Source organism: Lepisosteus platostomus, chromosome 14, assembly GCF_059453375.1.
Source record: "Lepisosteus platostomus isolate fLepPlt1 chromosome 14, fLepPlt1.hap1, whole genome shotgun sequence".
Classification (NCBI taxonomy): Eukaryota; Metazoa; Chordata; class Actinopteri; order Semionotiformes; family Lepisosteidae; genus Lepisosteus; species Lepisosteus platostomus.
The window spans coordinates 34,978,867-34,993,798 of NC_142624.1; the positions used below are offsets into that span (position 1 = coordinate 34,978,867).

A 14,932-nucleotide genomic window follows, 5' to 3' on the forward strand; every position below is an offset into this window, starting at 1 on the left:
CCTGTGTGTGTGTCAGTGTGGGCTCTGAGCCTGTCACACACACACACACTCTGTGCCCCGTGCCCTGTGTGTGTGTCAGTGTGGGCTCTGAGCCTGTCACACACACACACACTCTGTGCCCCGTGCCCTGTGTGTGTGTCAGTGTGGGCTCTGAGCCTGTCACACACACGCGTGCTGAGACCCGTGTCCCTGTGGCCGTGTTGCAGGGGGGGAGATCGACAGCGTGGACAAGGACGGGAACACCCCTCTCCATGTGGCGGCGCGCTACGGCCACGAGCTGCTCATCAACACCCTCATCACCAGCGGGGCCGACTGCACCAGGTCGGTCGCTCATGGCCGCCGGGCCGGCCCGCGCTGGGCGGGCGAGTCCCAGAGAGCCAGCAGGCCCATCCCCGCGCACCCTGCGCTGGGTGTGGTCCTGTCCTGCACCTCGTGCTGCCAGGACAGGGTTCTGGGCTTACAGGATCCCTCACCTGGGGTTCTGGGCTCGGCCTGTCCCAGCAGCAGAGGAAGCGGGGCCCAATTCCTCACCCTCCCTGTCCTCTGCTTCTCCCACTGTAACTCGGAGTGAAGCTTATTGGCAGGACGTGTTGTGCAGGTTTCGCTGAAGCATTTGTACAGAATAGCAGCTGTGCACACAATGTATTGTAGCACAGTGTGATACAGCAAAGGTGACAATATGTTGTACAGTGCGGTGTAATATAGTATAGTGCAGTGCACCGCAATGTAATACAATACAGAACTGACAACGCAGCACAGTGTGATACAGTAGAATAGATCATATTGATACAGAACAGTGATACAGTAGAATAGATCACAGGGTGGTGCAATCAAATAGGTCACAGTACTACAGTACAGTACAGTGTGATGCAGTAGAATAGACCAGTGTGCTACAGTACAGTGTGATGCAGTAGAATAGACCAGTGTGCTACAGTACAGTATGATGCAGTAGAATAGACCACAGTGTGCTACAGTACAGTGCAGTGTGATGCAGTACAGTATGATGCAGTAGAATAGACCACAGTGTGCTACAGTACAGTGCAGTGTGCTACAGTACAGTATGATGCAGTAGAATAGACCACAGTGTGCTACAGTACAGTACAGTGTGCTACAGTACAGTGTGATGCAGTAGAATAGACCACAGTGTGCTACAGTACAGTGCAGTGTGCTACAGTACAGTGTGATGCAGTAGAATAGACCACAGTGTGCTACAGTACAGTACAGTGTGCTACAGTACAGTGTGATGCAGTAGAATAGACCACAGTGTGCTACAGTACAGTACAGTGTGCTACAGTACAGTGTGATGCAGTAGAATAGACCACAGTGTGCTACAGTACAGTGCAGTGTGCTACAGTACAGTGTGATGCAGTAGAATAGACCACAGTGTGCTACAGTACAGTGCAGTGTGCTACAGTACAGTGTGATGCAGTAGAATAGACCACAGTGTGCTACAGTACAGTGCAGTGTGCTACAGTACACAATGCATTCTGCTGTGTTACAGTGCAGTTTTGTACCCCCTCTCCAGGCGTGGGGTCCATGGGATGTTCCCTCTGCACCTGGCAGCGCTGAACGCCCACTCTGACTGCTGCCGCAAGCTGCTGTCCTCAGGTACAAGCGAGGGGTGGTAAAGAGGGGCGGGGGGTGAAGATTGTGAACTGGGGGGTGAAGAACCCCTGGAAAGTGTCTACATTGCGCCTTGGGCTTGTTGGGTTAGTTGTGAGTGCTGGCGGAGGTTTGGGGGTTATTTGTAGTCGTGAGCAGGGCAGAAGGGGCTGATGGCACAGCTGGGTGTTGGGGTGAGGAGGGGAGTGGGGTTCCATGTTCGGCAGTAGGTACGGAGTTATGTGACTGTACAGTGTGTGTGCCTGACTGTGTTCGTGCCTGGTGCTAGGCAGTGTGTGTGTGTGTGTGTGAGTGTGATTATGTGTGCGTGCCTGGTGTGTGGCAGTGTGTGTGTGTGTGAGTGTGTGAGTGTGATTATGTGTGCGTGCCTGGTGTGTGGCAGTGTGTGTGTGTGTGTGTGAGTGTGATTATGTGTGCGTGCCTGGTGTGTGGCAGTGTGTGTGTGTGTGAGTGTGTGAGTGTGATTATGTGTGCGTGCCTGGTGTGTGGCAGTGTGTGTGTGTGTGTGTGTGTGTGTGTGTGTGTGTGTGTGTGAGTGTGATTATGTGTGCGTGCCTGGTGTGTGGCAGTGTGTGTGTGTGTGAGTGTGTGAGTGTGATTATGTGTGCGTGCCTGGTGTGTGGCAGCGAGTATGTGTGGTTGTGGGTGTGAACCTGTTGTGTGGCTGTGGTGTGTGTTTCTGCGGTGGTGAGAGTCCGCGCTGTGCTTCTGGTGGAGTTCCAGCTGGGGTGTCTCCAGCTGAGCCCATGTATTTGCAGTTGCTGTAAGGCTGCTGTGTGCTCTCTTCGTTAAGGCTACCTCTGTGCGTGAGCCCTGGGATGGCGGCGGGGGAGATGGGGGGTGGGCAGGTGTCTGGGGAGCAGGAGAATGAGCCGATGAGAATAGACAGTCATGCGGATTTATCACAGTATCAGGCCCAGGCTTGATGTGCCCACTGTCTCCACCTCCTCTGTGTCCTAGTAATGCGCTCCGTGCATTAATGGCACCGTTTATGAAAGACGTCTAATCTAGCGCAGAATCTGCATTTAAGCATTTTCCAGTTGTCTCCGTGTTCTGCTCTTTAAATTAAATTTGAAACGATTACTTGCAGGTATATGCGGGGATCCCGTTGTCTGCCCATAATGCATTGAACAGTTTCACCATAACCCCTCTTGAGTTACTGTGCGTTCAGCGCTCTGTGCTGTGTGCCCGAGTGTTGTTGGCTTTTTAATGACTTCTTGGCGTGACCCAGGTGCTGAAAGCAGTGAACCCACTGCAGTCCCCAGTTCTTTTTGTCACTGTGTGATTCCGACTTCTGCACCTCCTGTGGTCTCGTTCTGTCCGGTGCTGTTCTCACCTGAACACAAAGGCTCTGTGTCTACTAACAGTGAGGTTTAGATGCCATACATCTGCCCAGGGCCGTGTCTTGGCACTTGGCCATTCCTCCAAGCTTCGTGTAACTGGCACATTTGCCCAGCGGGTTCCAGACACCTGCACCTGTGTATCTGTATGTGTGGACCTAGCATGGAGCCCTGAGGGACACTGACCAACACTCAGCCCAGATCTTTCCCTCCTGCCTTTGCCTGTTCCTGCGCTGGAGATAGTGTTGAATCCAACTACACGGGGAGGAAGGGTGAGATGCTGGTGGGGATCCTTTTCAAAGGCGTTGGGGGGGGGGGCTGTAGGCTGTGCATCCAGAAGAGTCAAATGGGGGTTATTTCTATTTCCGTATCCAGCCATTGGTCTGCTTGTAACTTGCGGTACGACACATAAGGAGTTAAGCACTGTATGTTTTAGAAAAATGCACTTGCTGATCTATTACATTAATCTTGATTTACTTGTGTATATATATATACCACTGATGTTTAAAGTCTGTCTCACTCATGGAACTTTCTAAAAGCCTCTTGTCATTTGCTTAATGATATAGTTTATCTCAAAAGAAGATCCAATTAGACTTGGGGCTGGGTGTATGGATATAAAACGTGAATTCAAGCTTGATTGACTTCGTTAACGAGACCCACACGAGTGCCCACGCAGAGATCTGTAAAGTTCATGGGAGAGGGAGGGGAAGTCGGTGGCCGTTTTTGAAACCGGTTGCCGGCCATCAGCGCAGTAGCTGAAGTCATACTACATTACCCCTGCCGCTGAAGCAGAAAAGTGGCGCTCTCGAAAGAGCAGTTAAACGGGCCGTTTGAGGCAGCTGGCGAGTTGGATAAAATAAAACACATTCCCTGGCTGCAGCTGCGCATGGAACCACTGAGCCAGGAAATCGGACAGCACAGTGCCTGTAGGAGGACTGTAGGGCCGGCAGGGTGAATTTCAAGTATTTATTTTATGCACCCCTGACCAAAGGGCCTGTGAAAACGCACTTGCCCAGGGCCCCAAACACTACAGGTGACTGTAATGCTGGAGGTTTCCTCACATACAGAATCTCCCTCGGAATCCCACGCTGCCTGTCCCAGGAAGAGCGACTCTGGCCTGGCCTTCATGCCGGAGAGCGGAGGACACTTAACCAGACTCGTCTCCTCTCCATCAGCCTGTCTGTCTGCTTCCGTACTACTAACACCCATCTCTCTCCACCTCTCTCCCTTTTCTCCTGTCTTCTCCTCCCTGTCCTGCTCTTCCTCCCTGCCTCTTTCCTTCCCTTTCTCCTCCTCCTCCTCCCTGTCTGCCTGTCCGTCTGCCGGCGTGTCTGCCTCTGCCCCAGGCCGGAAGTATAGCATAGTGTGCTCCTTCAGTAACGAGTTGGTCCTGTCTGCAGGCTTTGAGATAGACACCCCTGACGCCTTCGGGAGGACCTGTCTGCACGCGGCTGCCGCAGGGGGGTGAGTCCGCCCGGCTCGGCACCGGCACCCTGCCGGAGAGTCTGTCCCCTCCTGTGCCCGCCCCCAGCCCTCCTCGCCGTCGTCTTGTACCCGTGTCTGTCGCTCGGGGCGACTTCCTGTCCGTCTGCCCAGCCCCCTTCCGGAGCGGTGCCGGTGACGCCCCCCCTGCCTGTTTCCCGCAGGAACGTGGAGTGCGTCAAGCTGCTGCTGAGCAGTGGAGCGGACTGCAGCAGGAAGGACAAGTGTGGCAGGTGAGGGCGGGCAACAGGAAGTGAACGTGTGCGTGGGTGCGTGAGAGAGAGAGAGACTCACGGGAGCCTCTGTGTGCCGCAGGACGCCTCTGCACTACGCCGCCGCCAGCCGCCACTATCAGTGCCTGGAGCTGCTGGTGTCCTCGGGGACCTGCGTGAACGCCGCCGACCAGTGGGGGCGCTCTGCCCTGCATTACGCTGCTGCCTCCGACCTTGACAGAAGGTAAGAGGGGCACCCCAGTGTCCCAGGGGCGCGGTGTCTTCTTTGGGCCTAAAATCCAGTGCTTAATTACCGATCTCCTCGCCGTGCCAGGCAGGTCCTGTCTAAACTGCATGTTGTAGTTCTGGACTCCGTCATGGAGGCGGGTTTGCCCCTGGAGGTTCAGTTGCCCTCTTGCTCGGTGGGGTTGAAAAGCACGTGTGCGCTTGGTAAGACCCAGAACATCTTGGGGTTGTAATCCTTGAAGAGGTCTGGGAGTCTCTGATCGTACCATCGCAGGGCTTCACTGCAACTACTGCGTAGGATCTTAAAATACTGAACTAACAGATGCTGCTGGCGCAGAAAACGTTTCTAATGAGAGTTTAGCTGGAACCATGGAACCAAGAAGCCCAAGTTGCCTGCCCCTGCCCTACAGCCTGGTGGTCACAGATTCACATCCAGGCTGGGATGCCGGCCCAACATACAGTACCCCCTTCCCCGAGCCTCAGACTGTGTCAAACTCTTATCTGGAGCAACGAGCATATCTGTGTTTCTCCGTGAGCTTCACAGCGCGTGCAGACTCTTGCCCTTGACTGTGCAGCTTGTGCTGGTGCTCGATCAAACCGCCACTTTCAGGCCGAGCGCTAGGCATTCAGGTCAAGTGTGCAGCAGACGCTGAGCCGGTCTGCTCTTTTCGCTCACGAGCCACGAGTCATTAATAAAAAGCAGCGACGTCGCGCTGCCGACTCAGAGCAGAAACCGCGGTTTTGTCGGCGTGCTCTGCGCGGTCCTGTCGCACCCAGAGCTGAGCTGTTAATGGCAAGTTGAAGATAACGTCGGTGCCGCCACTCGGCCACGCTGTAAACTGCGTCTGCCTGTGTGTGAAGACGCTGCTGTTGACCTGCAGGGAATGCATGTACCACAGGAGATTAGGAAGGCGGGATGAAGATTTAAAAACCAGCAGGGCACTACATGTAGGGATGAGACTGGAGACACTGGATTAGGAGACAGGAAACAAGGAGAGGGGAGGGCAATCCGTCCCCAGGATGTGCTTGACAGCACATATTCCCATAATATGTGATTCACACTGCCCACTGGGTCAGTATGGGTACAACTTACTTGATGGTGCATTGGCACCAGTGCCAGTAGGTTCTGCATTTAGCTACTGTAAAAAATAGGATAGAGTATCAGAACTGGGAATTAAGAGTGGAAAAGTGGGTATTTATTTTGCTGCTTATGTACGGGGTGTGTGCAGTACATATGCACCATTCGTGATCATGGACCCCTTGAAAACGCACAACTGTTCTTTTTCCTCATGGGAAACCAGCGCAGACTGGCACATCTGCCCCTCAGGAGGCCTGTGTAAATGTTCCAGAGTTGGGCCTTCGGAGGTTCAAGCACAGGGGGCCTTGTTCCTCCCCCTTCCCAAAGAAAGTGCCCTGAATTTGGGGTGAACAGTCCGTGACGCCTGCAGAGGAGAAATTCGGCCCGAGAGGCTGAGAGGTCCCCCCGTGTGGCCCCCTCCACAGAGGCGGCGCCCTGAATCTGGGAGGACCCCAGTGTTGGAGCAGGGGCAGAGGGCTGGGGGGTCAGGAAGGAGCAGGAGAAGAGCTGTAGCGCATCGTGTTGCTCAGGGCGACGGGAGTGGGCTCAGCTCTGTCCTGTGATTGGTCTCAAGGAGGCGCGTGGTCCTGGAGCCGGAGAGCGAGGGAGTGCAGGCGGAGAGGGAGAAGGAGGCCGCGCTGTGAGTGAACCGGGGGTCCGCCCCTCCCAGAACTAACCCCCATTCTCGCCGAGCCGCCCGTCAGTCTCTCTGCCTGTCTGTCTGTGTCTGCTGGCTGCGTGATGCCAGGGGTCGTTCATCAACACCGCATGGCCAACACCTGAATACTCACCGGACTCAGCACTGAGGCCACACATCCCCATACTCCTGGACTGAACACTGCTGACACTGAGGCCACACATCCCCATACTCCTGGACTGAACACTGCTGACACTGAGGCCACACATCCCCATACTCCTGGACTGAACACTGCTGACCCTGAGGCCACACATCCCCATACTCCTGGACTGAACACTGCTGACACTGAGGCCACACATCGCCATACTCCTGGACTGAACACTGCTGACACTGAGGCCACACATCCCCATACTCCTGGACTGAACACTGCTGACACTGAGGCCACACATCCCCATACTCCTGGACTGAACACTGCTGACCCTGAGGCCACACATCGCCATACTCCTGGACTGAACACTGCTGACACTGAGGCCACACATCCCCATACTCCTGGACTGAACACTGCTGACACTGAGGCCACACACCCCCATACTCCTGGACTGAACACTGCTGACACTGAGGCCACACATCGCCATACTCCTGGACTGAACACTGCTGACACTGAGGCCACACATCCCCATACTCCTGGACTGAACACTGCTGACACTGAGGCCACACATCCCCATACTCCTGGACTGAACACTGCTGACACTGAGGCCACACATCCCCATACTCCTGGACTGAACACTGCTGACACTGAGGCCACACATCCCCATACTCCTGGGCTGAACACTGCTGACCCTGAGGCCACACATCGCCATACTCCTGGACTGAACACTGCTGACACTGACGCCACACATCCCCATACTCCTGGACTGAACACTGCTGACACTGAGGCCACACATCGCCATACTCCTGGACTGAACACTGCTGACACTGAGGCCACACATCCCCATACTCCTGGACTGAACACTGCTGACACTGAGGCCACACATCCCCATACTCCTGGACTGAACACTGCTGACACTGAGGCCACACATCCCCATACTCCTGAACACTGCTGACCCTGAGGCCACACATCGCCATACTCCTGGACTGAACACTGCTGACACTGAGGCCACACATCCCCATACTCCTGGGCTGAACACTGCTGACACTGAGGCCACACATCCCCATACTCCTGGACTGAACACTGCTGACACTGAGGCCACACATCCCCATACTCCTGGACTGAACACTGCTGACACTGAGGCCACACATCCCCATACTCCTGGACTGAACACTGCTGACACTGAGGCCACACATCCCCATACTCCTGGACTGAACACTGCTGACACTGAGGCCACACACCCCCATACTCCTGGACTGAACACTGCTGACACTGAGGCCACACATCCCCATACTCCTGGACTGAACACTGCTGACACTGAGGCCACACATCCCCATACTCCTGGGCTGAACACTGCTGACCCTGAGGCCACACATCGCCATACTCCTGGACTGAACACTGCTGACACTGACGCCACACATCCCCATACTCCTGGACTGAACACTGCTGACTCTGAGGCCACACATCCCCATACTCCTGGGCTGAACACTGCTGACACTGAGGCCACACATCCCCATACTCCTGGACTGAACACTGCTGACACTGAGGCCACACATCCCCATACTCCTGGACTGAACACTGCTGACACTGAGGCCACACATCCCCATACTCCTGGACTATTACTTATTAATATCTGTTGCAGTGCAGTAAACCGCTAGCAGAATGATAGTGATGACTTCGTATTGTCCCATTCCTAGCTGGATTTCCTGCCTGTGGCTCTGGATCATCCTGGCTCCACCAGGGTGAATAACCCCCTCGTGTCTCTGTGTGCTCATGTGACTCATACAGTTCCTCAGGTGTCTGAATCTTCTTCCTGTGGTCCACATTCCTTAGCTCATGGGGCGTTCTGTCCTGAGCACTTGTATCGAATGATGTTGATTTCTCCTTCTTTGCTGTCTGTCTTATGGGCTTCAGTTTGCTGATTGCTGTATCATCAGAATTACAAGACAGAGCTCTGACATGTTGCTCTTGCAATTCAGATTTTTAGCCCTGAGGGGAGCCTGTTTACTGTGAGAGTGTTGTAAAACGCTTGTTTCGGTCTGTGTTTCCAGGATGAACCCTCTCCCTTCTTCAGCCCCAGTTTCTGTGCCTGTGAGCCTCTGTCCGAGCAGGCTGTGCGCGTGTACTAACACCCACGCCCGGCGCCGTGTCTTGCAGTGATCTGGTGTAAACGCTACCCGCTCTCTCTCAACACGCTTGCACCCTGGCCGTTGTCCCCGGTGCGGCCCGGCGATCCGACGCAGCGCGTGTGCTCCCCCTGCCGACGCCGGCGCGCTGGTGCCCGAGACCCCCCCGCCCCCCCCCCCCGCCCCGAGGCTCCGCTGCCTCACCAGCTGTCTGTCTCTGCGTGCAGGTGCCTGGAGTTCCTGCTGCAGAGCGAGGCGGAGGCGACGCTGCGAGACCGGCAGGGCTACAGTGCCGTGCACTACGCCGCGGCCTACGGACACCGGCACTGCCTGGAGCTGGTGAGACGCTTTCCACAGGGCCTATCCTCAAGCATCAACTCAGGAAATAAAACCGATCTTACACCGATCTAGAACTATGACCAAATTAACCAAATCCCATTTGCGGGTCTGGAAGATGGTTCAGTTCATGACTTGCGGCCTGTCCTCTTGGGGCTGTGTGGCTCTGTGTGGCTCAGACCCCCAAGCAGGGATAGGAGGCCCCCTGATCACAGATGAACAATAGCTGCCCTTCACATCTCTAGCCTGAGCGCAGAGAGGCCAGCGAGGACCCAGCAGCTGTGCAAGTCTCTGGCAGCAGGGTTAAGGAGTCATGAGCTCCTCTGTGTGGAGGAGGAGGGTCTTTCTAGTGTGTCACTCTGGACATGTGTGCCTCCCGTGTCTGGTTTCTCGTCTGGCTGTACTTCCTGCGGGGAGCCATGTGTTTCTGACAGCCCTGCAGTGCTCCACAGAGATGGATTTCTCTCTCCCCCCCTGCGGTGCATCTTCTGTGCCCTGTAGAGATTCCCGAGAGACTGAGATCTGCAAGCTGCCTGTCGCATAGCTCGTGTGCAAACTGGTGTCGGCAGCTAGACGTTATAGGCATGTTACCCTATTGTGACAGATTTGCGTAGATATGAATTTGATCTGATAGTCAGTGTGTTTTCACTGGCGCGATTTGCATACGAGCCTGTAGCCAAGGCTGGGGTTGTGGCAGGTGGAGTTTGTCCGTGTCCCCTCTGCCTGCTGTTGGCTCTGACGGCGCTGTGTGCTTGTTTTCCAGCTCCTGGACCGAGAGGAGACTCGGCTGGAAGACCTGGGCTCCCCTGGATTCAGGGGCCCCCTGCATCTGGCGGTGGGTGTGAGCGGGTGTCCCCCTTAGACGGGGCGGTGTAGCCGTGCCCGACCTGCATGGCGCTCAACGCTGCCCCCTGTTGTTCCCTAGGCGTACCACGGGCAGTCCCAGGCGGTGGAGGTGCTGCTGCAGGGGGGCTGTGAGGTCGAGCGGGTGGACGAGGGGGGCCGGACCCCCCTGGCCCTGGCGGCGCTGAGGGGCCACGTGGAGTGTGTGCACACCTTGCTGAGCCAGGGCGCCTCGCCCAGCACCCGAGACACCGTGTGTGGCAGGACACCGCTGCACCTCGCTGGTAATGCTCTCGGTGCAGGGGGGCCAGGGTTTCTGTCTGCTCTGTCCCACGAGCCCACCTGTCAGAGCTGGCTGTCGCTCAGTGAGCTCCACAAGCACTGCGGCCTTGACTGGGCGGACCAGAGCCCAGCAGAGCCCAGCAGAGCCCACCAGAGCCCAGCACGTCCTGGGGAACCCCAGTCACAGTCAGCTCATGTCGTGGCCCAGACATCTGGGATACAGGGCTCACCTTCTGCTCAGTTCAAGTGCTTTTGGAGAACGCTATTAGTACCGAGCTAGTTCAAGCAGGGAGCTGCGTCAGCATGCGTAGGCTGCAAAGGAACAAGTAAAGGTTTATTCCAGGCTGAAAAGAGAAGAAACACAACGTTTCGGTTGTGGAGCCTTCTTCAGGTGTTGAGAAGCCTTCAGGTGACACCCGAGGAAGGCTCCACAGCCAAAACGTTGTGTTTCTTTCCTTCTCTTTTCAGCCTGGAATGAACCTTTACTTGTTCCTCATCAGTACAGACTTCAACATGCAGAATAAGTCTGACTGTGCCCTCTTGAAAGTTGCTCCTGAACCCAGGGCTGCAGTTCTGCAGTGTCTTGGTGTGTCCTACAGTGTGAGAAAAAGCAGCACTCACTCTTTTCCTGCTGTTCTCTCTCTCCCTCCCCCTCCTCCTCCCCCTCTCCCTCACTCTGCCTCCCACCCTCAGCGATGAACGGCCACACGTCATGCCTGCGACTGCTGATAGAGGGTGCTGACAGCACAGATGTGGTAGATGCCGTGGACTCTCAGGGACAGTGAGTCTCTCCACCACCACCCTCGTCTCTCTTTTATCAACTGTGTTCATACTGCACATGGGGGAAGGCGATGGCTATTTTATGCACGCCATGAAAAACGTATTGCATTGCATTGTTGTCATTAATGGTAGTTTAGTAGCAGAATTAGTAGCTGTTAAAGAGTATAATGAATAATGGTCTCATAATTGCTGGTAGTGTTCACAGCAAAAGTAGAGCCTTTGCCATTGGACGCATTATTTTCAGTATAGAGGATCTGCAGAGAGAGGCTGAGCCCTGACCTTTGCCCTCTGACCCTCAGGACACCCCTGATGCTGGCAGTCGCGGGTGGTCATGGTGATGCTGTGTCTGTGCTGTTGGAGAGAGAGGCCAGTGTGGACATTGCGGATTCACAAGGCCGCACTGCGTTGCACATTGGGGTTAGTGATAAGGCACAGTACACTGTACTGGACAGGACTGTAGTGCACTAACACTGCTCTATACTGTAGAAGACCAGACTGGGGTATAGTGCACTAACACTGCTCTATACTGTAGAAGACCAGACTGGGGTGTAGTGCACTAACACTGCTCTATACTGTAGAAGACCAGACTGGGGTATAGTGCACTAACACTGCTCTATACTGTAGAAGACCAGACTGGGGTGTAGTGCACTAACACTGCTCTATACTGTAGAACACCAGACTGGGGTGTAGTGCACTAACACTGCTCTATACTGTAGAAGACCGGACAGGACTGTAGTGCACTAACACTGCTCTATACTGTAGAAGACCAGACTGGACTGTAGTGCACCAACACTGCTCTATACTGTAGAAGACCAGACTGGACTGTAGTGCACCAACACTGCTCTGTACTGTAGAAGACCAGACTGGACTGTAGTGCACTAACACTGCTCTATACTGTAGAAGACCGGACAGGACTGTAGTGCACTAACACTGCTCTGTAGTGTAGAAGACCACACTGGACTGTAGTGCACTAACACTGCTCTGTACTGTAGAAGACCAGACTGGGGTGTAGTGCACTAACACTGCTCTATACTGTAGAAGACCAGACTGGGGTGTAGTGCACTAACACTGCTCTATACTGTAGAAGACCGGACAGGACTGTAGTGCACTATCACTGCTCTGTACTGTAGAAGACCAGACTGGACTGTAGTGCACTATCACTGCTCTATACTGTAGAAGACCAGACTGGGGTGTAGTGCACTATCACTGCTCTATACTGTAGAAGACCAGACTGGGGTGTAGTGCACTAACACTGCTCTATACTGTAGAAGACCGGACAGGACTGTAGTGCACTAACACTGCTCTGTACTGTAGAAGACCACACTGGACTGTAGTGCACTAACACTGCTCTGTACTGTAGAAGACCAGACTGGGGTGTAGTGCACTAACACTGCTCTATACTGTAGAAGACCGGACAGGACTGTAGTGCACCAACACTGCTCTGTACTGTAGAAGACCGGACAGGACTGTAGTGCACTATCAGTGCTCTGTACTGTAGAAGACCAGACAGGACTGTAGTGCACCAACACTGCTCTGTACTGTAGAAGACCAGACAGGACTGTAGTGCACCAACACTGCTCTATACTGTAGAAGACCAGACAGGACTGTAGTGCACCAACACTGCTCTATACTGTAGAAGACCAGACTGGACTGTAGTGCACCAACACTGCTCTATACTGTAGAAGACCAGACAGGACTGTAGTGCACCAACACTGCTCTGTTCTGGAAGTGACTGGACTGAACTGTCAGCAGTGCACCTCTGGGTGAGTGACTGGTCTGGACTGCTGTCCTGCTGTCCTGACGCAGCGACGAGACGTTCCGTACTGTCCCAGCAGCTGTGTGGCCGGGCCCGTGCCGCGGAGTCACTGTTCCTCCCTCTCCCAGCTGCTGTGCGGACAGGAGGAGTGCGTGCAGTGCCTGCTGGAGCAGGAGGCGGCCGTGTGTGTGGGGGACGCTGCCGGACGAACCCCCTTGCACCTGGCAGCCGCTGGGGGACACGCTTCCTGCCTGAACGAACTGCTGAACATCGCTCTGTCTGAGGGCTCGCCCCCTTTCCGAGACAACAGGGGCTACACCCCACTGCACTGGGCCTGCTACAGCGGTACTGCACTGAACACACTCTGAACACACCGAGACACTGGCTTTACACTGGGTACAGCTGTAATGCACTGAACGCGCACTGAACACGCTGATACACTGGCTTTATACTGGGTACAGCTGTATTGCACTGGACACACACTGAACACACTGATACACTGGCTTTACACTGAGTACAGCTGTACTGCACTGAACACACTGACACACTGTCTTTATACTGGGTACAGCTGTACTACACTGGACACCCACTGAACAAACTGATACACTGGCTTTACACTGAGTACAGCTGTACTGCACTGAACACACTGACACACTGGACTACAGCAATACTGCACTGAACACACACTGATACACCGACTTACACTGGACACAGCTACACAGACACAGTCTGACTGGTGTCCACATTTCCTCAGGTCATGAGAGCTGTGTCGAGGTGCTTCTGGAGCAGAAGGCCTGTCGTCGTTTCGAGGGGAACCCCTTCACCCCACTGCACTGCGCAGTGTGAGTGTCACTGACGCGACTTCAGCTGAATTCACTGCTGTTGTGTGATCCTGTAGCTACAGTATGAGTGTGTGTAGTGTACAGTCGTGTTGTTGTGTGATCATGTAGCTATGAGTGTATGTTGTGTGAGTGTTTGTAGTGTACAGTTGTGTTGTTGTGAGATCCAGTAGCTGTGAGTGTGTATATGAGTATTGCATTGTTTATATACAGCATATATGTGTGTTGGACCCTGTGCTCAGTGCTGTGCTATGTTGACTGATACAGTAGCTGTGCTCTGTGTATAATACTGTACTGGACATTGCTGCGTGTTCAGCGCTGTGTGCTGTGTGTATAATGGTACAGTACTGTACTGGACATTGCTGTGTGCTGTGTGTATAATGGTACAGTACCGTACTGGACATTGCTGTGTGCTGTGTGTATTATGGTACAGTACTGTACTGGACATTGCTGCGTGTTCAGCACTGTGTGCTGTGTGTATAATGGTACAGTACTGTACTGGACATTGCTGTGTGCTGTGTGTATAATGGTACAGTACTGTACTGGACATTGCTGTGTGCTGTGCCCTACAGGATGAATAACCATGAGGCCTGTGCTTCTATGCTGCTGGATGCTCTGGGCTCTGACATTGTTAACTGCAGTGATGCCAAGGGAAGGTAAGGGAGATGTCTGAGAAAAATACTGACCAATAAATAAATCAAGTGTTGCCAAAGCACATACAATTAATATATAATCTACAGCCATTTACAATACAGACACGTCATAAGACATTTACATGCAAACATGTGGAGCATTACTGGGAGACAGGTCGCTGTTCCTCAGGCTGGGACAGGAGATCACATGCTGGGCTGTCTCCCCCTCCCTCTCCCCGCAGGACCCCTCTCCACGCAGCAGCCTTCATGGACCACGTGGACTGCCTGCAGCTGCTGCTGTCCCATGGGGCATCTGGGAACGCCGTGGACCAATCAGGGCGCAGCGCGGTGATGATGGGGGCGGAGCAGGGCAGCGTCGGGGCTGTAGGTACGAGTCCCGCCCTGCTGTGTATTCTACGGCCTGCCTCGATCTGTAACTCCCTCTTTCTGAGTGTTTCGGTCTGGCTCCTCGTGACGCCGTGGCTCTCACTGTCTGGAACTGCCTGACTGTTTCTACATGCTGAGCTGTCCAGCGGTCTTCCGCTGTCACATTCTGCCTGCCTCTCAAACTG

The 14,932-nt window shown here is 54.3% G+C and overlaps 1 protein-coding gene across 10 annotated transcripts in view; it reads left to right on the forward strand.

The window, feature by feature from the left end:
* Positions 1-14,932, forward strand: part of ankrd44 (ankyrin repeat domain 44) — a 32,185-nt gene that overhangs the window by 13,068 nt on the left and 4,185 nt on the right. For 5 of the 10 annotated variants that reach the window (XM_088605889.1, XM_088605892.1, XM_088605890.1 and 2 more), the window contains 15 exons: positions 207-321; positions 1,526-1,608; positions 4,310-4,427; positions 4,610-4,678; positions 4,761-4,901; positions 6,556-6,621; positions 9,120-9,231; positions 9,992-10,063; positions 10,154-10,355; positions 11,047-11,134; positions 11,433-11,550; positions 13,018-13,234; positions 13,644-13,731; positions 14,301-14,384; positions 14,603-14,748. In XM_088605889.1, the coding sequence (XP_088462015.1) occupies positions 207-321; positions 1,526-1,608; positions 4,310-4,427; positions 4,610-4,678; positions 4,761-4,901; positions 6,556-6,621; positions 9,120-9,231; positions 9,992-10,063; positions 10,154-10,355; positions 11,047-11,134; positions 11,433-11,550; positions 13,018-13,234; positions 13,644-13,731; positions 14,301-14,384; positions 14,603-14,748 (1,719 nt within the window). The remainder of the gene's footprint in view (positions 1-206; positions 322-1,525; positions 1,609-4,309; positions 4,428-4,609; positions 4,679-4,760; positions 4,902-6,555; positions 6,622-9,119; positions 9,232-9,991; positions 10,064-10,153; positions 10,356-11,046; positions 11,135-11,432; positions 11,551-13,017; positions 13,235-13,643; positions 13,732-14,300; positions 14,385-14,602; positions 14,749-14,932) is intronic. The other 5 variants (XM_088605893.1, XM_088605885.1, XM_088605894.1 and 2 more) reach the window with 3 other exon arrangements.